The 26,610-nt window shown below is 37.5% G+C and overlaps 2 protein-coding genes across 12 annotated transcripts; one reads left to right on the top strand and one right to left on the bottom strand.

The window, feature by feature from the left end:
- Positions 1-163: 163 nt before the first annotated feature.
- LOC129441060 (coiled-coil domain-containing protein 158) lies at positions 164-14,926 on the top strand. 8 transcript variants are annotated; one of them, XR_008643365.2, is made up of 13 exons: positions 164-1,814; positions 2,008-2,128; positions 3,660-3,830; positions 6,489-6,657; positions 6,831-6,971; positions 7,906-8,024; positions 11,044-11,202; positions 12,597-12,689; positions 12,767-12,847; positions 12,938-13,062; positions 13,210-13,277; positions 14,300-14,506; positions 14,668-14,926. XR_008643365.2 is itself a non-coding variant. In XM_055200789.2 (12 exons), the coding sequence occupies exons 2-12, from the start codon at positions 2,087-2,089 to the stop codon at positions 14,416-14,418; spliced, it is 1,281 nt and encodes a 426-aa protein (XP_055056764.2). In that variant the 5' UTR covers positions 164-1,814; positions 2,008-2,086; the 3' UTR covers positions 14,419-14,926. The 8 variants fall into 8 exon arrangements, 7 of the variants coding, with proteins under 7 accessions (XP_055056764.2, XP_055056765.2, XP_055056763.2 ...); XM_055200789.2 differs by having other exon boundaries at positions 7,912-8,024; positions 14,300-14,926; XM_055200790.2 differs by having other exon boundaries at positions 14,312-14,926.
- On the bottom strand, positions 14,724-26,091 carry LOC129441062 (protein FAM47E). Of its 4 annotated transcripts, none has more exons than XM_055200796.2 (8): positions 25,831-26,091; positions 18,883-19,255; positions 18,131-18,267; positions 17,824-17,986; positions 16,710-16,895; positions 16,198-16,320; positions 15,181-15,258; positions 14,724-15,093 (listed from the first exon to the last, which is right to left on the bottom strand). In XM_055200796.2, exons 1-8 carry the CDS (start codon positions 25,872-25,874, stop codon positions 14,983-14,985), a joined length of 1,215 nt encoding a protein of 404 aa, XP_055056771.2. In that variant the 5' UTR covers positions 25,875-26,091; the 3' UTR covers positions 14,724-14,982. The 4 variants fall into 4 exon arrangements, with proteins under 4 accessions (XP_055056771.2, XP_055056770.2, XP_055056772.2 ...); XM_055200795.2 differs by having other exon boundaries at positions 18,131-18,279; positions 25,831-26,086; XM_055200797.2 differs by lacking the exon at positions 25,831-26,091 and having other exon boundaries at positions 18,131-18,279; positions 18,883-18,993; positions 19,068-19,179.
- Between the last annotated feature and the right edge of the window lie 519 nt (positions 26,092-26,610).

Below are 26,610 nucleotides of genomic sequence, written 5' to 3'. Positions count from 1 at the left end.
CTTTTTGGGACTGAGCGAGCTAGAGGGGGATCGGGGGTGGTTGGGGGAGGGGGCGTGGGAATAGGCCACACACACTCCTATCTCTGTTCCTGTAAATGCTAAACGATATTTATTGTGATTTAACACACTTACAAATAGATAGATTTATTCATTTATTTATTAGAATTTTTTTATTTATTATGTATATCAGATATTTGTAGAATAATAGTGCATATAACTGGATATTCTTTATTCAATATATCGTAGTGATATTTAATATATTATTACATTTATTTATTTTTATTTTATTGGTTTATTTGACAGGGGCCATGCATATTCATGAACACTGTTGTAAAAAATACACCATGAAATTATGCCAGAATTAGTAAAAATAACGGTAACACCTGACAATAAGGTTAATTAGTTAACATTAGTTATCTATATTAGTTAACATTAACTTATAATGAACTGCACTTATACAGCATTTATAATTTCAACAATTACTAATACTTCATTAAAATCTTGTTAACGTTAGTTAATGCACTGTGAACTAACATGAACAAACTATTAAAAGCTTTATTTCTATTAACTAACATCAAAGATTAATAAATAACAAATGTATTGCTCGTGGTTTGTTCATGTTAGTTAATACATTAACTAATGTTAACTAATGAACCTTATTGTACAGTGTTACCAAAATAACTACTTCATCTGTATACAGAGTCCCTAGGCAAGTGACATAAAGATGACTATCAACAGCATTCATTCACTATAAATGAAATGAAAAGATACACATAATAGTGACATATATACATTGACAAAACCAACAACAAAATGAAAAATACATTACACTGTTTTAAATGAGTTTACCACCTATTATTGACAATACATTTTGTCCAAAAGTGGTGCGCCTAAATTGTATGGATTATGTACCACTTTATAAACCAATTTATCATGTAGATATGTATAAACTAATAGTTAACTTTATATAGCTATAGAATAACACAAATATAACTGTGGGAATATTGACAAAAAATAACAATTAGTAAATTTTAAAATGTATACATTTTTTTATTTTATTAAGTAGCTTTTTAAACAGTATTGAAGGAGTTCAACTTTATTCTGGACTCTCATTGGCTGTCTTTTTAATTAAATCAAATGTTTTGTTTGGTAATGAAATAAGTTAATATGTTTGCACAATTAACTAATTTCAGACATTTAAGCATACCCTTTCAGAGCAGGGTGTTTGTAAGGTGGAAAAAAACATTTAATTTAAAAGCTATACTTTTGAATGGTAGTGTATTGAAGCAAATGATGATGGCAAATAAATACATTTTGGAAAAGTGACAGGTTAGGTTTGTTATGTTAAAAACCTTTAAGTGCAAACATGAAAAAGTGAGGCACTGAGATATCACTGACATGAAATATAAACAAGGTTTAGTAAATCAGTTCTTTAAAAATCTAAAAAGTCAATAAATATCTATATTGCTGTATGAAAACCTTAGGGATAAAATTAGGTTATTTGAATTAAAGAAAGATAATGGGAACACAAAAGGGGAAAAAAGGCTTGCTCCTGGACATCGTCAGAATGACGTTTAACAAGCTTATTGGTTACCTTGCTGCAGCCTCCGCGGTTGTCATAGTGACGGGACTGAATTCACACTGAGCGCGTTTGAAAATTAGCTAACATGTTAGCTATCTAGCTAATGTGATACCATGATAGTCATTCACGCGAAAACTGGTGTGTTTTACTTTATAATAAAAGCAGAAATAAAACAACAGACGAATATAACAAAACTGTCTGTATAAAGGGATCAACGCGTCTAACGTGATGTGTGAGTTGCAGTTTTTTAATGCACTGTAATGTTAAGTAATTTGAATTAAAGGGTCTTTCAGATACATAAGCGTAATGTAAAGTTATCCTGTAATAACCGTTTTACAGCTCAAATTAATGATGTTTCATGGTTATTGAGTAGTATAAGAACTTGATGCAACATGTGTAAACTCTTACATAACATTGTGTTTTAGAAAATTCAGTAATTACCGGTCATGACCAGAAGGTGGGGATCTAGACCGAGAAACAATACAGCTCATAAGATTAAACCAGATGAGTGAGGAGACTGAGAAACAACACTGGGGTGATACTGAGGTAATGAGGAGTGTTATGCCTTTTTGGGTTTTCTCCAGAACTGCAGAACTTGTATCCCAGATGTTTTACATTAACACAGTTTGACTGATACTTTTGGTATTTTATGTCTTGAAGTATAAAAGCTTAGTATTTAAGAGTAAAATGTTACAAATAACATTCACCAGAGACATAATGACTAAGTTTGTAGGCTTTCAACCCTTAAACTGCAAAGCAATGTTGAGCATAGTGTGCAGTTTTTTAAATACATATATCCCAGCTTGATATTCCGAATCCAAAGTTGTTAGTAAGTTGTTGTAGCACCAATCATTTTTAATAGGAACTTAAAGCACTTTTAAGGTCACTTCAGGTAACAGAAATGATAAGAAAAGTTGGCAGAGACAGAGCAGCTTGACTCATTAGCCGAGTGAAGTGAGAGAGAACTGATCAGAGATCATCCAGTACACTCTGTAACCTTTGCATAATATTTTGGAGTATTACCCACAAACATTCAGTCAGAATGTTGCAAAAGAGAGAACTCACTGTTCCCAAAACAGTTTAATACAAAGCACATTACTTTTTGTACACTTTATTTTTTATTAACCCTAGTTATGTTAGGGACGTTTTCATCCACTATGGGGTGCTTTTGGCTCTTAATTTGGCCACAACTTTCTCTGTGTTTTAGCAAATTTAATGATTTTTGGTGACATAAATTTTGAGAAAATGCTACAGCTGCTCTAAAAGTGCTAAACGACATTATAGAAACGGTAGACAAAAGGCAACATTGTGCACTTTAACCTATTTGATTTAAAGTTAGTTTTTAAATACAGAAAAAAACTAAATACATGCTACTCACAAATAAAAAAAAGCATCTTATGAATCTTTTTTTAATTACAACATCCAAAGGTTCTGTGACACACACGCACACGCACACGCACACGCACACACACACACATACACACACACACACACACACACACACACACACACACACACACACACACACACACACACACACACATTCTGGTTTCCATGTTTTGTGGGGACATTCCATAGACGTAATGCATTTTTTACCGTACAAACTGTAAAGTCAATGAGGCAAAAACAGTAACTTACAGTAAATGAGGGAGAACAATTTTAAACCTGGTGCTGCACAAAAACTAACAATGTATCAAAGCCAATATTGTTACTAATCTTTGACATGCCCAAGAAAGATAAAAAGTAAATAAAAAAAATCCCTTTGTGAACTTGGCAATTAAAGAGTTAAAATCCTGGAATTTTTGTAACATTTAGTAGTTTTGATCAGGACTGAGGTTGATTATCAGATTTATGCAAAAAAAATTAATTTGTCTGATACATTTTTACAGCAGTTTCATTTAGTGGATGTTTCATCCCAAACATAACGAAAAGGTAGTAAATTTGAACAATGCACAAGGGTTAACTTGTCAACGTCTGTCAACACTGCCTCATCTGTACTCATGTTGTTTACGGTATGTTCTTCAGTGAATGTAATCTTTCCAGTGCTATGATTTCAGTGATATTATGACCGATTTAGGAGGATAGAGAACAGGAAGATGCTGAGGGTCTGCTAAAGTCCACAAGGGCAGGAGACCAGAGCTCAAGACTGATGTTTGAGGAGCACAGCCTTATCTCGGAAATGATAAGAGACGAGAACTTCTTAACCAATCAGATCAACCTGCTAAAAGTGGAGAATCAGCAACTGAAGGTGCGGGAAATGTCAAAATCTTACAGCAGAATTCACTGGATTACATTTACAATTGTTAGAATCTGTGACAATCTGTCACAATAGGCTTATAATTTCAACATGGTGTAGCCCCTTATGGAACGGCTGACATCCGAATATATTCATTATAAATCGTGAATGAAAAGTGAGATTCGAACGAATGTCCGTTAGTGAACTAATTGTATTTATATCGTAAGTTGGTCAAAAACGTCAAGATTGTGAGAGGAACAAATTGTTTGGATTAAAAGGCTTGGATATTCATTTCCTTGGACTTTTGGAGATTTATGAACAATTTGTTTTGGACAATTTCACCGAAGCGAATAAAGGGAAGATTTTGAAGGTAAGTAAATATCCTAAGTCTGCGCCGCCCAGTTTAGGTAACTAACAACTAGATTACAGTTTTATGACTGCTAAAAATCATATTATGCTTTGTGTGTGCGCTTAATGGAATCCCGAAAGTCTAAGCTTTTCAACGATGTGCCGCATGACCGTATATTTGGAAGATTTAATGCTTCAAAGTTACAATGACGTTTATGCAGCCTCACGTGTACGGCACAGTGTTCCTTATCAGGTTAATGAATGAACTATAGGGTATTTGAACCTGAAACTTAACAGGCACATTCTGGGGACACTTGATACTAATATTACATCTTGAAAAATTGCAATATTAGGTGACCTTTAAGCAGACTTGAGAGGGTTTTAAAATGTAAACTGTTTTAAATTGCTTCATAATAAAAGTTTTCAGTAACTTGCAGTTTTTTTTTACAGACGCTAGGACACATTTCTCAATACTTAGGTCACTTTTGCAAAACTCTTCACACAGTGAGCACAACAGAAGTCTATGTGGGCTAAAACTGCTTTGCTTTGCTATGAACTGCTTTGCCAAGCTGAAAGTTTGTAGGAGAACTGTGTGAAGAGTTTTGCAAAAGTGACCTAAGTATTGAGAAATGTGTCCTAGCATCTGTAAAAAATTGTAATAGTCACTTCACGCAGAAATTATTTATCAAGTGTCACAATGTAAGAGCCAGTATCCTTACCTGTAGTTCCAAACGGTGTTTTGGGGTCCTTTTAATGGGAGGAGAGATGTGTAAACAGATCACTCCAGAGAAAATGATTGCTTTATTGCTTTATTTGCCAAGTAAATTTTAGTCGTCCACATGATGTAACATTATTATGCTACATCCCAGAAAGTTTATTTCCAAGAGCGCTGATCTTTGGCGGGCTTAAGGCATAGGGATAATCACTTCCGATTGGGATTCATGCGCTAGGGAACTTATGGAGACACACGGAAAGTGTTTAAAACATCGTTTGAGTCCGTGGATGTGTGTGTGTGAGACATTCACCCTGGTAGCAGCGTTTCCAGTCAGAGATGTGTCACGTGAGCGAATGACTCACGTGTTTAAAGAAGCCTCTCTCACTAATTGTAAAATGACCAGTAGGTGGCGGAATGATACAAACGGTTTTTAGAGCACAACAATCACAACATTTTAGCTAACATGAATTTCCCCACAGGGAGCATTGTCTTAACTGCTATTCAATCTGTGTCTGTAGAGAATGTAGCGTGTTATTTACGCATGCACCAGCAGGTGGCTCATGTGAATCTTCACTGTCTACAGTCAAGCAGTGCTTAAAGTGCACCTATTTCATTGCTAAAAAACAACGTTATTTTGTGTATTTGGTATAATACAATGTGTTTGCGTAGTTTATGGTTAAAAAAACACATTATTTTCCACAACTCGCGTCATCGTACTAATACACACTTACATACCAAAGGAAATGCAAAAACGTCAATCGGACAATAGTTGCTCTTTAAAAAATAAAGTGTTATTGGGTGATTCTCACGAAAACTTGGTTTTAAAAATGTCAAGCATGAAAATGTAAAAATTGCTTACATTTACTTTTTTTCCCACCAGACATTGAAAAACAAAGTCTGGAGTAAATGGGAACATTAATTTAAAAACTTTTACTTATCATTTAATACTTTTTGTAACATAATTTTAAAAAATAGTCCTAAAAAATCTCATTACCGCAACAGTCAGAAAACATCAACACTGACATATTTTCAAAATGACATGACAAACCTGAAAGAACATAATTTGGAGATTCTGCACATGCATTTAAAATCAAAGTATTATGCTTCTATTAATTAAATTAACATTTAATAAGCATCTGTTGCGGTAATGATAATCAAAATGTCGTGTAAGCATTCTGACAAGACAATATTTCAAATTAACTGTAAAAAAAATGATCTTACCTGGTAGCCATCTTGAAGTAACTGGTCCATGTGCTTGGTCACTCAAAATCAAACTTTATTAAAATTCTGTATGTGTGCTTAAACTGTTCTCAAAAAGTGTTGCGGAGGATGAGAACATCAGGCATGGACACATCATTTTCCTAATTTTTCTTCATTATTATTATTCAGTAAATATTTTTTTCTGTCATCTAAAGTAGTCTAGCAAAACATCCATTTATTTTTTTTCTTAATATTTTTGTGTTAATTTGATTAAATTACAACATAACGCATGTTCAAACACAGCCGGACACATTGCGGTAATGAGAATTTCAGCAGAAAATGAGTTAAAATTTACAATTATAAATTCTTACACTACTATGTTATCTGTACATTGGTTGTTTTAACAGGCAGCGCTGAGACAAGTGGAGCTCAGACTTAGTACAATGGAGGACGAGCGAGTCTGTCGGCAAGTCACTCTCTCAGAGAAAATCTGCAGCGTTCATCAGCTTACAGCAGAGAAACAGCAGATGAGCGCTGAGCTGCGAGTGAAGCAAGCGCAGCTCATCCAGATGAAAGGTAAAATAAATGCACAAATGCATTCAACTACACATAAATAGTCACAAACTGCAGATCTTATGACTTAATATAGACTGACTTTACAGTGTACAAGGTTCAAACATTCCAAAAATGTTTTTTCTATGGCATCATGAAGCACCTTTATTTTTTAAGCATTTATCTTTTTTTAATAGAAGAGAAAGATGCTTTGACTGAACTCATGGGCCATGAGAACGAAGAGAACCTTAAACTGAAGACCCAGCTGCAGGCCGTACAGGCTGAACTCAACCAGACCAGAAGTACTTTGAGAACATTGGAGGGGTCTGAAGGCCATGGTACACATGCAAAAAATCTCAGGTTTCATTGCAGTGATATTTTAAGGCCACACGTAAAACGGAAAAGCCGAAAGGAACTTTTTGTCTAGCTAAGCACTCGAATACGCACTCGGTGAACTCAGATGGGCCGACCGCTGAGCTTTAGAGATATCAAAGCTTTCAGGAAAGTTCTAATTACGATCAAATACAAATATAGACATCCGTGTTTATTGGTAGCACAGCTGATATAGTGATAAGTGAGGATATTGTACATCCTCCTCAGGAAAAACCAAAATGGGCCAACCGTATATAAAATAAAGGACGGAAGTACACACGCTGGATGCTGCTGGATTTTTTTTTACTTTCTTTAAGGAGAACCAGCGTGTGGTCGTCTGCAATGTGGATAATGGCAGGAAAACGGCATACTGAGATTATAGATCTGGCCAATGTAAGTTCACAGACCTCCTCCTGTTATGCAACTATGTGCTTTTCCAAAGTATTTCTGCATGAGTGTTCCAGCGTGAGTTTGACATCAGCGCATGACAATATAGTTAAAGAGCATTTGTTTTCACTGTGTGCTGTTAGATAATGCGGCTATGATTTCTCAGGTCAGGACACTGTTGACCTCTATTGTTTAGTTGAGTCCCATTCAATTGTTAGAAGCGCTGAATAGGAAAATGGTCCCATATGACGTAAGCCTCAGTCTATTGGTTCACCAGACAACGTGTCATTTGTACGGCAGACAATACAAAGACAATATAGTATAGATAGAGTACAGCCACAGTAATGCACATTTTTATATTTTTTTTATATTTAGTGAATGGTAGTTTACACCGTTTTGGCCCAAATATATGACGACATCCATCACTGCTATTTCATCAACTATTTAAATTTTTTACATTTATAAAAATATTTATAAAGTAAATCCTTGTGTTTGATTTAAATGTGCTTTGAGTTTCAGGTGTTAAGGTTGCACAGGGGATGCAGAGACAGATCACTGCTAAAAGAGAGCAGATTGATTTTCTGCAGGTCCAGATTCATCTTCTCGAGGAAACAGTAGAGAAGCTTACGCTGGTGAAGTACATTACTTTAAACATCACTAACACTTCTGTTTAACACACTGTTGTCCTGTTGCTGTGTTAAAAGAGACTATTTCTTTGCTAATAAATATCAGAGCAAGACATAAATGATGCTCGGGCACAATGTTGGTTCAACTTAAAAAGTAAGTTACCTGGTTGCCTTAAAAGGACACTCCACTTTTTTGAAAATAGTCCCCTGCTATTGAAAGTTACCAAGGGGACTATTTTCAGGCGCTATGTAAAATATCATAGCACCTGCTGTAGCCATGATGAGAGACGGGCCTGAAAATTACAACCTGACCCGACCCGGCCCGTGGCTTTTAAAGCCCGGACCCGATGTAACCCGACACATCAACGTGAATTATCTGTCCGAACCCGACGCCGCCGACCCCCCTCCCTTTTTTTCCTCATAAACATAGGCTATTATCATGACCAGCAGACGGGAATTCAAATCAACCTTTAATGTTCACGCCTTTTAACAATATAAACAACTGAAACAATAAACTTTAAATATAGGCTATATAAATATGCCTTAAATAAAAATCACACAATAATAAATAAAAAGAACTCAAACATGTACCCAGCCAGCGAATCCGCGGGTCCCGTCGGGTTTGTCGGGCCGGCCCGACCCGTTGAGAACTCTAGCCATGATATGGCAGCAAAGTCCTTAATTATTACGCCGGAATGAGAGTATAGTTCCTAGCCATAGCGGCCTAGAAAATCGCAACTTTTACGTCAATCTTAGTACACGATTTAACTACAGAGTCGTCAAGTTTTAAATAGGAAAAATATTGAAATTCTTTGGTCATTTTTGAGCACGATGCTAATGGTCTAACCAGATTTAATGAATTATGCTAAGCTATGCTAAAAGTAGTATCGCCAGACCCGCAGATCGGCTGAATGGATTCCTAAACGGTAAAAGTGTTTAACTCCAGGGGAGCTTCTGGAACTTCTAGTCAGGTGCAACTTATATATCAAACTTATTTCATATGAAACAAGAGAAACCATTACGTCTACAGCCGCAAGAGTCCGCTCTATGCTGCCCCTGTATTTATGTAATTCAATGGATTCAGTGATGCGAAATGACTTGATTTGGTTTGTCGTGTTAATTTAGCCTATTCAGCCTCCCAGGTATGTTCTGTATGCTATTGTTTATCGTTTACATAACTGTTTATGTTACTTTAACATGTACGGCACCTGTTCGGCCTGCTGTCCTGTGCTATTGTTTAGTTGAATAACTTTTCAGATTAAATGTCTGTCCTTTGGCTTGGACTTTGTGAAATCATTTTCTAAATAAACGTGATGTGTAGTCCACAGTTTTTTTCTCTTCAAAGCGCATTTTTGACTGATGTGACTTATACTCTGGAGCGATTTATAATCTGGAAAATACGATAAATTTAATTAACTCGAAATTTTAAAGGTGACATAGAATGATTGAACGGGGTATTTATCCTTGTTCTGTGATGTGACATGTAGACAAAAAATGTTTTGTTTGGGTCTGTAATGCCTTAGAAGCTTCCTAAAAACCTCTCTCAGATAGCTCTATTAGGGTGGACGATTTTAAACAAGTGGTTTTGCACTTATTTGTCTTCCCCTACTGGCTTAACTTGGAATCTCATTACTGATTGGCTGACTTTGCTGCCACTCAAAAAATGTAGCCAGTTATTTTTATGTGGAGGGGCAGGGAGATGCCTGTGATGTCATAAGCATCAGTTTTTCAGATTGGGCTGTTTTCTGGCTGACATTTCTAAAAGAGGAATTTCTATGAGACTGTGATGTTTAGCATGTCTAGCACTTTTTGTATGTTTGTGAATGCGTGTAGACTACCATTATTCAACAAAGACAACGTAAAAATGTTTTTTCATTCTCTGTCCCCTTTAAGAAAACCAGCTAACTTACTCTTTTAAGTTGAACCAACAATTGTCATTTGCCTGTTCCGGAAAGTGTGGCACTGTCAAGAAAGTGTATCACTTGCATGTGTTTTGAAGCCATGCCAATTAAATTTTCAAGCACTATGACAAGAGAGATTTTAATGTGCTACTCATGCACTTTTTGAGAAGTTTTGTGTCGAAAAACGTCTCAGGGCACAAATAGTTCAGACAGCGAGCAAACATTGTGTCTCAAATGGACACAATCATTATCTGTTATTGAGTTACATGGGTAAAAACAATAAACAACTATTTTATTTTAGTGATTTTTTTGTGCTGAGGTAAAAATGGCCTGACTGAGGCAGTAGAAAAAATCCTTAGCGTTGTCCCCTGAATATGATAAGAGTATACTAGAGCAGTGGTTCTCAAACGTTTTGGTCCGTACGCCCCAAACACAAACTGTGTATACTTTGAATCCAACTTAAGTTAATTTAAAGCGTTTCTGCCAAATGCATAAATAACTTTTTTTCTCTGTCCTCTTAGGTTTTAAAAAATACTGTTTTGCTGATTTGTAGTTTCCCTTTTATTTAGTGTCTGCCTTTCAAGACATCAGTTTATTGACCACATAGCACTTTTTCATTGGGCAAATGCACAATCAGGGGTTTTCGCTCCCATCACCAATTTACATCAAATATAGATGAGGATTATCAGAAGGCCTTGACAGAGAATGGGAAGATTGGCCCGAATCTTAGAAATCAAGGAATCAAAAGGATACCTGCATTTACAGACTCTTGCTATGGTGTGGCAGCTATGTGGTGCACGAAGAAGTTTGGGATGAAAATAATATCAAATTGTCCCTCCCATATACAGTATATTTTAAGCAATATACAGTATTACCTCAGGTTTTAGTGCATGCAACTTGCTTTAGCGTTTTGACTGTATCTATGTACATCGGTACATAAAACAATTCAAATGCTATATTCAAAATAGTTTTGCAAGTACCGAAAACCCTGCAGATTTTGCTTTTCTTTTTTAATTTATTTTTCCTGCTAACAATGAATTAACACCAACTTTATGTCTGATAAGTAAGATAACTTATATTTGGGCCTATGCGTGTATAATAAGTGTGTTATGCATGTGTCACAGGAGAAGCATCAGCAGGCATTAGAGGCTCAGAGGCAGGAACAAGAGTTAATGTCAGAAAGAGAGATCAGGAAAACACTGGAAGTTGAAGTGAAGGCATCACACGCACAACAGCAAGAGCTCAAAGACAAAACAGAGAAACTGGAGGCAGCATTATACAAGGTGGGATACCAGAATCACTTTTAGGTTTTTTAAGATTTGCATTGGAAACTAAGGATGCACCCATACAAAATGTATGTGCTGATATCCGATTACCTAGAATGACATCAACTGATACCGATACATACCGATAGTTTTGCTATCTACAAATTTTCACGAGATCCAAAATGTGCAGAGACAGAGCATACAAACTGCAGTTAGTATGGCCAATATACACTCAGCTAAAGGATTATTAGGAACACCATACTAATACTGTGTTTGACCCCCTTTTACCTTCAGAAATGCCTTAATTCTACATGGCATTAATTCAACAAGGTGCTGAAAGCATTCTTTAGAAATGTTGGCCTAGATTGATGTGATACCATCTTGCAGTTGATGGAGATTTGTAGGATGCACATCCAGGGCACGAAGGTCACGTTCCACCACATCCCAAAGATGATTATAGGGTTGAGATCTGGTGACTGTGGGGGCCATTTTTAGTACAGTGATCTCATTGTCATGTTCAAGAAACCAATTTTAAATGATTCGAGCTTTGTGTCATGGTGCATTATCCTGCTGGAAGTAGCCATCAGAGGATGGCTACATGGTGGTCATAAATGGATGAGCATGGTCAGAAATAATGCTTAGGTAGGCCGTGGCATTTAAACGATGCCCAATTGGCACTAAGGGGCCTAAAGTGTGCCAAGAAAACATCCCCCACACCATTACACCACCACCAGCAGCCTGCACAGTGGTAACAAGGCATGATGGATCAATCGAGACTCATCAGACCAGGCAACATTTTTGGTAAGCTTGTGCAAATTGTAGCCTCTTTTTCCTATTTGTAGTGGTACCCGGTGGGGTCTTCTGCTTTTGTAGTGCATCCGCCTCAAGGTTGTGCGTGTTGTGGCTTCACAAATGCTTTGCGGCATACCTCAGTTGTAACGAGTGGTTATTTCAGCTGAAGATGCTCTTCAATCAGCTTGAATCAGTCGGCCCATTCTCCTCTGACCTCTAGCATCAACAAAGCATTTTCGCCCACAGGACTGCTGCATCTTGGATGTTTTTCCCTTATCACACCATTCTTTGTAAACCCTAGAAATGGTTTGAAAATCCCAGTAACTGAGCAGATTGCGAAATATTCAGACTGGCCCGTCTGGCACCAACATCCATGCCACCCTCAAAATTGCTTAAATCACCTTTTTTTCCTGACATTCAGTTTGGAGTTCAGGAGTAGATTGTCTTGACCAGGACCACACCCCTGAATGCGTTGAAGCAACTGCCATATGATTGGTTGATTAGATAATTGCATTAATGAGAAATTGAACAGGTGTTCCTAATAATCCTTTAGGTGAGCGTATCGGTACATCCCAATTGTAACCATAACATTATATTATATTTTATTATATCTTGTACAGATTTCTGACAGTTTTGCTGAATGCCAAGATTTTATTCAAAAGCAAGAACAGGACATTATGAGGTTAAAACTGCAGCACGCTTTAGATCTGAAGGTGATGATGCATTTTTTTTCTTTGTGATTGAGTGTTATTCTTTTGCTGGTATGTTACCATATGTATGTTTTAATCAGGAATTGCAAAGCCAGAACCTGCGTAATGTCTCCAGATCTCCAGTCGGGCTTCATCAGAGCAGTCTTAAGGACCTGGTGGAGGTAAGAAAACAGTCCTGTTTCCGCATACGTGCTGGGGTATCCGAATTGACAGGATGTACTGGAATGGATTTCACTCTGAAATCTTTCCAGCTGAAAGTTCGTGAACCCAGCATGGGGCTAAAGAGGTTCGTAAAAGAGCGGCATGATGATGAACATGGACCGCATGCGGGCACAAGCTTCAGGAGAAGATCTGAAGAGGACGGCCAGTATAGACCGTAAGAGCTTCATTCAAAAGAATATGGAGCAAAGCTTGCCTAAAAGGGAATGCAAAAGCTTAAACACATTTAATATAGGATTGCAAATGATCCATTGCCCCAATCAGGTGCATTTAATGTATGTACTGTTTGTGTTGCATGTGACAGTGAACCGAGCTCCTTCAGAAGCGCTGATCATGATAAGCAGAATCGGAACAGTAGATTGAAAGAAGACTGTGAGTTTGTGCTTCTACACACATTTATTATGGGAAAACAACACTTTGGATTTTTCTGATATTCCATTTTCTTAAACGACAGGTCCGGATAATTTGCTCACCACCGTGTCATCCAAGGTGTTGATGTCTTTCTTTGTTCATTTGAGAAGAGGTTGTGTTTTTTGAGGAGAACATTGCAGGATTTTTCTCATTTTAATGGACTTTAATAGACACCAACAATTAACACTTAACTCAACATGTAACAGTTTTTTTCAGCGGAGTTTCAAAGGACTATAAGCGATCCCAAACGAGGCATGGGGGTCTTGTCTGGCGGAGCAATTGTCATTTTTGACAGGAAGAATAAAAAATATAAATTTTTAAACCACAACTTCTCGTCTAGATCCGGTCGTGATGCACCAGCGTGACCCCACGCAATACGTCATGACGTCAAGAGGTCACAGAGGACGAACGCAAAACTCCGCCCAGTGTTTACAAATGTGTTGAAAGAGGATCGTTCCTACGTTGTTGTATGTCAAATGATACTAATTAATGTCTTTGTGTCAGTTTATTGTTTACAATGGTCCGCAAATGTGCTTTTTATATATGTAACACGTGACCTCCCTACGTCACTACACATTTACGTTAGGTCGCGCTGGACCGGATCTAGATGAGAAGTTGTGGTTTAAAAGTGGATATTTTTTATTGTCAAAAATGACAATCGTTTCGCTAAATAAGACACTTATGCCTCGTTTGGGATCGTTTATAGTCCTTTGAAACTCCGTTGAAAAAAACTGTTAAGTGTTGAGTTAAGTATTAAATGTTGGGCTCTATTAAAGTCCATTAAAATGAGAAAAATCCTGCAATGTTTTCCTCCAAAAACACAACCTCTTCTCGACTGAACAAAGAAAGACATCAACACCCTGCACGACATGGTGGTGAGCAAATTATCTGGATTTTTCTTTTTAGAAAATGGAATATTCCTTTAAGAGATTGTAAGATGATGTTAGATGCATAGATAAACAGTGGTGTTTCTTGCTTTACAGATAACACATTAGATCTTGGTGTGGGACGGATATGCTGTGGGCGCAAATCTCCTGTTTACGCTCTTCTCACCTCTGACCTTCCAGCTGAAGGAAACTATAGGCCGGACAATGAGCATTAACACTTGCGCACCCAATGAAGTGATTTATTGGACACAAAGCAGGAGACTTGTCAGTTTTACTCTGTCATCAGGTGTCAACCAAGATAAGGTAAAGACATTTATAATGAGGAATCATGGTCAGCATGATCTCAGTTTTGTTTGTTTCAGAAACAGACTGAAGAAAAAAGTGCCTGCACTTCATGCATTTTACACATTTTGATTATGGAAATTAAGATATTTATTTGGTTTGTGATTCAAATTGTTTTATAGGAAAAGTGTATCATAAAGGACCAAGACACTACACAAGAATGCATAACTCTGCCTAATTAAAAAAAAAACTTTTTATTACATATTTGAAGGTGTTGATCATAAACTTCACATTTTTTATGTAATAAAATCATGAACTAGCTGACCTTAGGTCAGTTTTTTTTATAAAAAGGCCTTGAAACTCCCACCCGGATGCAGCATGTTTGTTGTTAATGAAAATTTTATGAATGAATAAAAAACAGGAATAGAGACCCGTGCCAAATACGCTCTAGTTAAGTTGTGTGAATAAAGTAAGAATGCAGAGAATATTTATTATTATTAAGTAGATTTCTGCTGGGCTCTGCCTTTAGATGTTAATGTGAAACCAGCAGAATTTGAAGATCTGATTGTGTTCTCCTGTTCCTCTTCAGAAAACAGAACGCTGAGAAACTGCACAAAACATACAACATAAATAATAATAATATTAATATATACTCTCATTACATTTCTGTAGATCATAACAAAATATATAAATACCCTCGGCATTTCCACTCCCTTGTTTATAATGTACTGCCTGAATGCCTGGATGCAATAACTTTGCTTCAGCACCTTATCCTAAAAGGAACATGATGAATAGATATTTATTGCCTTATCTGTCAGATTATCTACTCTTTTCATAATTATTGTAGTACCCATTGCTGTGTTACTATAAGAAGGGGGATCATTAAAGGTATAGTTAAAAAAAATTATTCTGTCATCATTTACTAATCCTCGAGTTGTTTCAAATTTGTATACATCAAATTTGTGAACATGACGATATTTAAAAAATGTTTATAACAAAACATATCTGGGGCACCATTTATTTAAAGGGACAGTCCACTTTTTTTGAAAATATGCTAATTTTCCAGCTCCTAGTTATGGCTAGGAACTATACTCTCATTCTGGCGTAATAATCAAGGATTTTACGCCTTGATTATTATTAATATCATTGCGCCTCCTGCAGCCATGGTAAAATTTATTGTTAAATCAACTCAGATTTACAAGTCATGTCAACAGAGATGTCCACTTAATTTTATAAGTTATAACAACTCACCTGTATTTATAACAACTCATCTCTAGTCAAGATAAATAATAGTAAGTTGAAATGACTTGTAAATCCGAGTTGATTCAACAAAAAATTTTAAGGCAGCAAAGTATTTTTTACAGTGTGACACTAAATGGTCTAATCAGATTCAATGGATTATGCTAAGCTATGCTAAAAGTGGTAGCGCCAGACCCGGAGATCGGCTGAATGGATTCCAAAATGGTAAAAATCACATGTTTAACTCTAGGGGAGCTGGAAAGTGGGCGTATTTTCACAGGAAGTGGAGTGTCCCTTTCCCTGATATATTTTTTTCCTACAATGGGAGTCAATGGTGCCCCAGATCTGCTTGGTTACAAACATTCTTCAAAATATTTATATTATATTTGCATTCAAATGTTTAAAACAACTTGAGGGTGAGTAAATGATTACAGAAATTTCGTTTTTGATACTGTATGTGTGTTCATACTCGCCTGCTCACTCAACAATGCTTCCAAGTCCAGACCATGAGTGATATCTGACGGGGTTCTCAAAGGCTCATAATCAGCCCTCTTCTTGCATGTTTTGGGAGTATGATGCCTGTTTGATTCATAGGCCTGGCAACATTGGAGATGAGACAACAGGGGCACATACACAGTCATAGGTTTGAATTAATAAAACAAAAACAACAATTATACAAAATGTACAGTCTAGGACAGGGTTCCTCAAATCTTACCCTGGAGGGCCTGTGATTTTCTAGTGATCATGAAGACCTTGATTAGCTTGCTCAAGTGTGTTTGATCAGGGTTGGAGCTAAACTCTGCAGTGCTCCAGCCCTCCAGGGTAAGATTTGAGGAACTCTGTTCTACGATATGTGTTTTATAAAAGATTAATCTCCTCGACATTCTTTAAGAAAAAAAAATATGTATATACACTACATATTTTGGTATATATTAAAATGATTTCTGCAATTAGATCATGTTTAAAACAAACATATTTAACCAACCTTTCTTCTCAATTTGAATGTGTCAGTAGTTAAGTCTCTTTGATGGTCCTCTGCAGACCTGTAGATTATTGCTGGGGTTTTATTACAGTCAGTAATTTTAACAGGGGTCAATCGGAGCGTCTTCTCATAGTCACTTTTAAACAGGTCCAGAATGGTTGACTCTGTCAAATCACTGGTGTCTTCACCCTAAAATGACATTTAAAATCACTTACTTCATACATTTAAAGGGATAGTTTACTCAAAAATGAAAATAATGTCATTAATGACTCACCCTCATTTCATTCCAAACTCGTAATACCTCTGTTCATATTCGGAACGCCGGTCAAGATGTTCTATATCTAGTCCGAGAGCTTGTTGGCCCTTCATTGAAAATCCACGCACGGTATACTATCCATGTCCAGAAAGGTAATAAAACATCATCAAAGTAGTCCATGTGACATCAGTGGGTCAGTTAGAATGTTTTGAAGCATCGAAAATACATTTTGGTCCAAAAAGCATTGTCTTTTCTTCCGTGTTTGTTGTGAAGCGCATGCGCGAGACTAAATTCACGTGACTGCAGTGACGCGGATGACGTGTTATCCTCAGACATGTTTGCAAAGTTTTTTTTCAAACTTACAACGTGCGTCTCCTTCACTGTAAATAAAACAAAAAACAGCTGGGGCGCACCAGATAACACGTCAGCAGTGTCGTACTTCATCCGCATCACTGCAGTCACGTGACTAGTCTTGCGCAGGCACTTCTCAACAGATGCAGAAGAGAAGACCATGCTGAATAAAGTCGTAATTTTGGTTATTTTTGAACCAAAATGTATTTTCCATGCTTCAACACATTCCAACCGACCCACCGATGCCACATGGATCACGTTGATGATGTTTTTATTACCTTTCTGGACATGGACAGTATACCGTACGTAGATTTTCAATGAAGGGTCAACAAGCTCTCGGATTAAATATAAAACATCTTAAAATGTGTTCCGAAGATGTACAGAGGTCTTACGAATTTGAAACGACATGAGGGTCCATATATTATTTTCATTTTTGGGTGAACTATCCCTTTAATATCTAAACGTCTCAAACATATGATAGTACTTTAATGTTTGAACTAAAAATAGTACCAGTGTATTTATCCATTCACAGAAGGGCCTGGCGATCTTCAGCTTGTCATCTTCTTGCAGGTTTTTACCAGTGGTCATCTGATCTTTGAGATTAGTCTCTTTAGGTCTCCTCAATTTATAGGGATTTATTGTTGTGACATCTTCACATCTCTCCTTTTGAGGTCTTGGAAAATGTAGAAAAAAATGTGTGTATTCTATTCGCTTATTAAAACAAACTATATTTAACTTAAAAAGTCCTCTGTCTCATCTATGATGAGACCACCCAATTCAGAAATATGGGCTCAAAAGAAAATGTAAAGGAAATTACTCAACGGTGATGAAAGGTTTCTCTTTGACGGACACTGAAGGTGAGATTTCACACTGTGGTCCGCTGTCTTCATTATTTGGACAGGTTGTGGCCAATTCTTCGTTCACACGCATATCAGGATCCAGGACTGACAACACCTGGTCAAATAACTTATGAGAAATTTGGATTAAAATCGAATTGTCGCTCCATATTTTATCTTTTGCATACTCAAAACTTGCGTCAGCCACAAATGCAATGCTGGTCAGAACTTGCTATGATTTGGCTCCACTACCATACAGCTTTTTGTCACCATGTGTGGACTTACTTTGAGTTTGAAATCGCATACTGTATCATGTCTGAAATTGTGTACTGAAAGTATATACTAAATGAAGTACCTACTACAGTACTTTCTATCCAGTATCTAGTACATTTCTTAATACCTACAGTATATTACCTAAATTTGAAAAGAGCAGGAAGCTTATAACTTTCTCATATTTTTTATTTATTATTCTTCGCACACTGAGGATTTGCATGTGCACTTAATTTTGCATGCTGATTTTTACATACTGTTAAAGTGTGGAAGTAGGCGAGAACATGCTCAAGGGCTTTGCATAATGACGATGCAAAACAAGTTTACATCTCCAGCGATTAAAAAATTGTATGGCACTTAATTTTTTGTTTAGAAATGGTGATCTATGTGGTAAAGGGCCCACCATGATGTGAAGTTTAAAAAATCCTACATCAATGAAGATTGAAATAAAAAAGTTGGTTACCTTTGATGTCATACCGCACTCCAGGTGTGGATAAAGAGCCAGAGGATGTTGTTTTAGTCTGTGCTCTACAGCATCAATGAACCCACGTTGGGTTTCACTCTGTGGATTTAGCTTTGAGAAACATGCCTGATCTTTACTTAACCTCTTTGGCGTCAACTTCACTGAACAAAGGTGCTTTGGCATACCGAAGACTGCAGGGGCAGGTCCGCATTCACACCGGGTGAACAACTCTTCATGAACAGTGGGGTAACCATCCCTAAAATCATTTAGTCCGGGAGAGAGAAAACGCCACCGTCGACCATCTAATGCACCAGATAGTTGTTGCTTTTTGCTTAGATCCTGAAGATATTTGGTCTGCAGCCTTTCTTTATACCTGAAGACAAAGACAATTGTGGTATAAGATGCTTTGCCTTGTCTTAATAATTAATAAATGTTAAAGGACACCTATTATGCCCATTTTTAAAAAAATTATATAAGTCTCACATGTGCCCTGAATGTGTCTGTGAAGTTTCAGTTCAAAATAGACCACAGATTTTTTATTATACCCTATTTGGGTACCTACAGCGGGGAAATAAGTATTTCACATATCAGCATTTTAATCAGTAAAGAGATTTCTAAGTGGGTTATTGACACAAAATTTCCACCAGATGTAGCCATTAAGCCAAATATCGAATTCATACAAAAGAAATCAGAATATTTAAATATACAAGTTGGGTCATAATAAATAAAGTGAAATGACACCGGGAATAAGTATTGAACACATGAAGAGAACAAGGTGCAAAATGACATAGAAAGCCAGGAGATCACCTGAAATCTGTCAGTATTGAGAGAAAAACCCTGCCCCCTATCAGTACTAATTAATATCAGCTGCTTTAGTCCTAACTGATTGCCTATAAAGGCTTCTCATTACCCAGGAGGCACACAGGAAAGACTTCACGATAATCTTATTGTTGAAAAGCATTTCCAAAATGCTGAATGTTCCTGTGAGCACTCTGGGGGCCCTTATCCGGAAATGGAAAAGGCATCACTTTACCATAAACTGGCCACGATCAGGTGCTCCACGTAAGATCCCTGTCTGAGGAGTCCAAAGAATAATCAGGAGAGTTTTCCAAGAGCCAAGAACCACTCGGGCAGAACTTCAGGAAGACCTTGCATCAGCAAGTACTGTTGTTTCCAAAAAAACTATAAACAGTGCACTGAACCACCATGGCATCCATGCATGCTTACCATGCAAGACTGCATTGCTGAACAAAAAGCATGTTGGGGCTTGGTTAAAGTTTGTGAGAGCATTTGGAGAAGCCTGTGGATTACTGGGAGACTACAGTATGGTCAGCTGAAAGCAAAATTGAACTTTTTGGCAGTCATTCTACACACCATGTTTAGAGAAGAAATGGCACTGCCCACCAGAAGCATCATGGTTTAGGGCTGCTTTTCAGCAAGGGGTACTGGCAGACTTCATATTATTGAAGGCAGGATGAATGGAGAAATGTACCGGGACATTCTGGATAAAAATCTGCTACCATCTACCAGAAAGGTAAAAATGAAAACACAAGGCCAAAGAAACAATGAAGTGATTAAAATCCAATAGAAAATCTACGGAGATATCTGAAGATCGAAGTTCCTTAAAGAGACCCAAGGAACCTTCAAGATTTAAAGACTATTTGCGTGGGAAAATGGGCCAGAATCACTCCTGAGCAATGCAGACAATGCACGTCTCTCCATACAAAAGGCATCTAGAAGCTGTAATCACCAACAAAGGCTTTTCTACAAAGTATTAAATAAAGTGTGTTCAATACTTATTCCCTGTGTCATTTCACTTTATTTATTATGACTCAACTTGTATACTTAAATGTTCTGATTTCTTTGTATGAATTTTACTTGCTAAGGGTGAAAACTATGTTAATGCAGAATTGTCAGTCAGTGGCCGTGGGTGGGGCTTTATTAGTATGATGCCACATTAACAAGTGAATCAAAATTGCATGTCTAATAAAACTGTTTAATGGGGATTAAAAAAGGAGATAATTTTTTTTCACTGTAGGGGGTTATGTTCACACACTGCCAACACACATTTTGCATAATAGGTGTCCTTAAAAATGTTTTACCTTACAAAAATACCCCGTACAAGATGATGGTATTGTCACGACACGGGAGTGGAGGGAGGACACAAACGCAGAGTTCGGCAAATAAATAACATTTAATAATAAAATGGGGAAACAAAAACACGAGGAGTAACATGGTAGCAAAACACAGGAACATCCAAACGTGACACAGGAAACAGACAGGGTTGTAATGACAATCTACCGGCAATGAGTGTGACACGAACACTGGTATAAATACACAAAGACTAATGACACACAGGTGGAATGAATGATGTGATAATTGACAAGTGTCCAGGTGATGACAATAAAGAACAGACACAAAACATGACACGGATCACCGTGACATAACCCCTCCCTCTACGAGTGGCTACCAGACACTCACATAAACACAAAACAAAAACAAAGTCTGTTAGCGAGAGTCCAAGGGAGGGGTGGAGGGCTTGGGGACCCTGGCGACCCTGGCGAAGCCGGCAGCCGCCGGGATGAGACCAACAGGACGGTTGGCCGGACTGCGCCAGGAGAACCGGAGCGATCGCTCCAAAAACCGAGGCAGACGAATTACCCCCCTCCTGGGAATCGTCGACGATCAGATGCCCCCGGAAATCTTCTCCCATCCCCTCGCGGAAACGGAGACCCTCGCTCGGTAGCCACCCCGGGGAAATGATCGGGCGTGGTCCGTTCCGGATCCCCCTGCGAGCAGGATGGTGGTCCTCCGAGGGACCGTCGACGACGACTCAACCGTTGGGGAACCGCCTGGGCCGATCCTCCTCCCGCAGGAGCGAGCGATCGCTCACGGTGGTCCCCAAGAGACATCGGGGCTGATGGGGAATGAACCCCGATGTCACTACTCCCCCTCGACGAATCTCCTGGGGGAGCCGCCCTCCGTGAACTCGCTGCGTCCAATAATGGCCGGTAGATTCTGTCACGACACGGGAGTGGAGGGAGGACACAAACGCAGAGTTCGGCAAATAAATAACATTTAATAATAAAATGGGGAAACAAAAACACGAGGAGTAACATGGTAGCAAAACACAGGAACATCCAAACGTGACACAGGAAACAGACAGGGTTGTAATGACAATCTACCGGCAATGAGTGTGACACAAACACTGGTATAAATACACAAAGACTAATGACACACAGGTGGAATGAATGATGTGATAATTGACAAGTGTCCAGGTGATGACAATATAGAACAGACACAAAACATGACACGGATCACCGTGACAGGTATAAGATGGCATACCATGATATCATATAACCTGTCCCATACCTTATATTTTATGGTTGTTTATATAAAACTCCATCTTTATTAGCTATTCACACCCCTCAAAACGTCATATAATTTGATAAATTAGTGAAAGTGACGTATTTGGCAATGTACCATAATTTGAGTCGGAAGCGGGAGGAATTATGATCATGTTGGTCTTGTCTACATCACCAATCACAGGAAGCAAACTCTTGCCCGCAAACCGTGTGTTTTTTGTAGTCCAAGAAAAGAGATTTGTGTTGAAGATGATAACTCACGTCATCGTTTACTTTGAGGTATGCACCGTTTGCATATCATTAACATGTACTAATACACACTTACACAACAAAGGAAATGTAAAATTGTTGCTCTTTAAATGTTCTATCCGGTTAAAAGTGCAGAAGGATATAGATGGTTTTAAAGCTAACGCACATTTGTAAAAAGCCAAAAAATTCTATATATTTTTTAAAGATCAACGCAATGTTAGCTACAGTTACATTACAGTATACCATACAATACAATACTGTACAGTAATGGTCATGAACATGATCCACGTGATATTAAACAAGCTTACTGTCCCAACCACAATTAGTTCATGACTCAGTTCATGTAACTTTGTTTAACTTTACCTTACTGTAAAGTAGTAGTACCTTCCGGTAAGTAAACACCAAGTAAATACAATTGTGTTGCATTTGCTCTGCACACACTGAAGATAAACTTCAGAAGTAACGTGATAGCGTGACTGTTGCCAGGAATCTGTGTGTGTGTGTTCATGGTGTAGCCTGTTGACTCCTCTACAGGAGTTTAATATTACGTCAATCCATCCTTTATATTCAATAGCTTATTCATTTGGTTGAACTCCTACACACCATTAACTATTAACTTTTCCTTGAGGGAGTTATTTTTTGCATTCATATGGCATGTCAAACAGAGACATGCATGCGTGCAATGTGTTTGAAACAAAAATACTTGCGCGGATAAAGCAAGGACATTGTACCGGTTTTTCTTTTTTAGGGTTTGATTTTTCCCAAGGGTCTCCCTAATCCAACTGAGACGTGTAGACATAACTGGAATTTCCTCAGAGCCAAACCCTATGTAAAGCATTTATGTGATGTTCCACGGGAAGCTCCGGTTTTCCAGAAAGACAAACACATTATGTAGGTTTTGAGACAGAGCGTACAAAGGAGGGGTGCTCCCTTTGATGCCTATTGTGTTAGAAGGTCAAGCACATGTAAAATAGATATCAGTAGCAGTGGTACATTTTGAGAATTTAACTTGGCACTGTGTGAGTACAAGATGGCATACCATGATATAACATATCCAAAGCGGCTGTAACTGAAATCACATACTCTCTTGTACATAGCGAGCTCAGATGGTATGTGAATTATAAATGAAATCCAGACGTACTACATTTGCCGTGTTGTTATTGTGACCGACTAGCGTTGCGTCGTATGCCTTCAAAAATCTTCTCCCATGGCCACATGAAATAGCAAAGTGTTCATCAAATGCACACTACAAGATGTAGGTCATACGGTAATTTTCGGCTACTATTTAAATACCAACTATGGTCCGATTCATGATTTTACATTTCCTTTGGTGTTTAAGTGTTATCATCTCCAACATAAATCTCTTTTTTTGGACTACAACAAACACACAGATTGTAGGCCACAGTTTACTTCCTGGGATTGGTGAAGTAGAACATAGATATGTATAAAGGCTAGATGTGTTATGGTGGAGTCTCTAACGTCATCACCTGGTGGCCATCTTACCTTAGACAGCTCACTCACTCGTAGCATTGTGTTTAATGGTGCAGATACTTTTAAATGACCATAACTTGCTTAATTTTCTACAGAGCGGTTTGGTTTCTTACAAACGTTATTAACGTGGCTATAATTCTGGATGGTTTAATATGATTCATAAAAATTATTCATCAAGTATGCAGTGTCATAGTTACATCTCTGACGTTTATAACAAACAAAACCGTTTGAAAATCGGTAGAAAATTGAGCAAGTTATGGTCATTTAGTAGTACATGCTCCATTAAACGCAATGCTACGAGTGAGCGAGCGCCCTGTGGTAAGATGGCCGCCACATGCGGACGTTCCACTCAATTGGCCAGCAGCGCGGGCGAGACATCTATACATCTTATACATGTCTATGAAGAAGGCAAGATTGATAGTATTAGGTATGTTGCTAACTCCGCTGTCGCGGCTGACTTTTTGCTTCCGCTCAACGAAACTCAAGATTTCCTCAGGCGGCGCATGGCGTTGTGGAAAATAATGCTTCTGTTGATGGCGAAATTTCTAAGTTTTTATTGTTAACATCACCGGAAGAAGCATAGGTACCTTTACGTTTTCAGTCGCCACCTTTCATGTTTAAGTACTGGCCGTGCGAGCTCGCCAAAGTCTGTTCTTTGTAAAATCGTCTTTGTTTTTGCTGAAGTTGAGTGAAGACATTCTTAAAAATTGTAAAGACATTTAGTTTAATTGCTAAACTACAAGTGAACGAAATTTTAAGAAATTTGAACGACGACCACTAGAGTTTTACCTCCACCAAAATCTGCTTGAATGGACATAGAATGTGAAGCAGCCGTATAGCCATGTAGTAGATGTCTGTATATATAGACTGAATAAAGAGTGTTATTTGGTGTAATTAGTGGTTTGTTTTTTTATATATCTGACTTTTTAGAAGTGGAATATGTAGAGGAAATGGCAAACAGCGTATCCTAAAAGATTCATGTCAATATCTCAAAAATGTAAAAAAGTTATAGCAAAAAACTTCATAATTTTCATGATTCGGTCACACATTTTCTTGAATTTTAATGGAAAACATGGGACAAAATAAAGTGATTATTTTCGAGTTTCAAATAGCCAGTATTTTGTTATTCTTGAACCCATAAACATGATCTTGGTCTCATTTAAAAGCTTTTTTCAAGCTCTTTCTATCCAAACAACTAGTTTTAGCATTTAAACATTTTGAAAATTTTATCAACATACCTAATATTATCATAATTCCTCCCGCTTTGGACTCACAGCCTGTAAGTTAACTCATGTTAGCAACAGAATCTTTCAAAAATGGTAAGAAGCGTCACTTTCCAGCTGACGTCAGAGGTATTCAGGCCAATCACAACGTAGATATTAGCTGTCTAATCAGGGACACAGTGCTTTTCAGATCGCTGAGTTTTGTACAAAATCAATGCATTGGAGCAGAGCAGGATATCTGGAGCTACAAAAATGTACGGTATGTGGAAAATATGGTAAATAATTTTACCATAAACCAATTTTAGCAATGAAATAGGTGCACTTTAATGGGAACTGCCTGTGATTTCGGACATACTTTTGTCAGAAACTGTTTATTCACCTATATACTGTAGCAGGAAAGTATGCGGTTTCGGGTGCAGCTTGTCTTTTAAGAAAATTTCCAATGGTATACATCTCAGACATTTTTATTTGCTTATAGTTAATTACTCTAAACTTGACTATTTCTAGAGAGCATTTAATTTGACAAAAAACTTTGTAGTGCAGGCTACGTCATCAATATCATGACTAGATTGAAGAAATGTGTAAATAAAGATGTTTGAAGTAAACGCTTATGAACTTACCACGGAAACTTGCTGTTACCCACCGGTTCAGTTGTCAAAGACATTTCTTTCGTCTTTACTGATAGTAATAATTTTCAATAAAACGTGTTTTATGTTTAATAAACGTGTTATTATTGTTCTGAAGTAAGTTCTAGTCTGGATTCGGGGGTGAGGTGCTGCGCGTTGCTCGTTGCTATGGAATCACGACAGCACGAATGGCGCGCTGGTACTTGTAGTTCATCTAGTTTGTAGTTTTGTCAAAAGCGAGTTTTCCCCACAAGAGGGAGCTTTGTGATTATGTTAGAAAAGCAACAGTGTAGCATTACTGACAAGTGATCTGTCTGGCCAAAATATAGTGTTAAATGTACAATTATTTGTTTATTAAATATTTTCAAAACATTTACATGATATCATTAGCCTTTATCTCTAAATTAATTGATTTAGCAGCTATTTTGCATTTCTGTTTTTGAAAAAGGATTTTAAATGCTTGATTATGATATAAAAAAATAAATAAATATCAAAGCACCGACTTAGTACATACATAGGCCTATTATTAGGCCTATAGTACTGTATCCTGGAAAGGTTTCCTTTTGTTTCAGTATGGAAACAGGAAGAGGCGACAATGGTATTTACATTTCGCCTTATAGATTTGTGTATGTTGAGAATAGTTTTGCATTCATTAGACAACTTGACTTGCTTCAGGCAGAACGATTTGAACAGGACGTGGCAACAACAGCACTAAAAATTCTGTCTGCACTGAATTTTCTGACTTTTCTCATAACATGCTACTTGAAAATATAA

Source organism: Misgurnus anguillicaudatus, chromosome 22 (assembly GCF_027580225.2).
Source record: "Misgurnus anguillicaudatus chromosome 22, ASM2758022v2, whole genome shotgun sequence".
Lineage (NCBI taxonomy): Eukaryota > Metazoa > Chordata > Actinopteri > Cypriniformes > Cobitidae > Misgurnus > Misgurnus anguillicaudatus.
The sequence above is the reverse complement of the archived record's forward strand: the minus strand, read 5'-3'. Positions and strand labels throughout refer to the sequence as shown.

Coding starts and splice junctions, on each gene's coding strand:
- LOC129441060 (XM_055200788.2), top strand. CDS start 2,087: ATGAGTGAGGAGACTGAGAAACAACACTGGGGTGATACTGAG. Junction 2,129..3,659: donor AACACTGGGGTGATACTGAG/GTAATGAGGAGT, acceptor TGACCGATTTAG/GAGGATAGAGAACAGGAAGA. Junction 12,690..12,766: donor AGCACGCTTTAGATCTGAAG/GTGATGATGCAT, acceptor TGTTTTAATCAG/GAATTGCAAAGCCAGAACCT.
- LOC129441062 (XM_055200795.2), bottom strand. CDS start 25,874: ATGTCTTTGACAACTGAACCGGTGGGTAACAGCAAGTTTCCGTG. Junction 17,987..18,130: donor AAACCTTTCATCACCGTTGA/GTAATTTCCTTT, acceptor ACATTTTCCAAG/ACCTCAAAAGGAGAGATGTG. Junction 16,896..17,823: donor GTGAATGGATAAATACACTG/GTACTATTTTTA, acceptor ATGTCATTTTAG/GGTGAAGACACCAGTGATTT.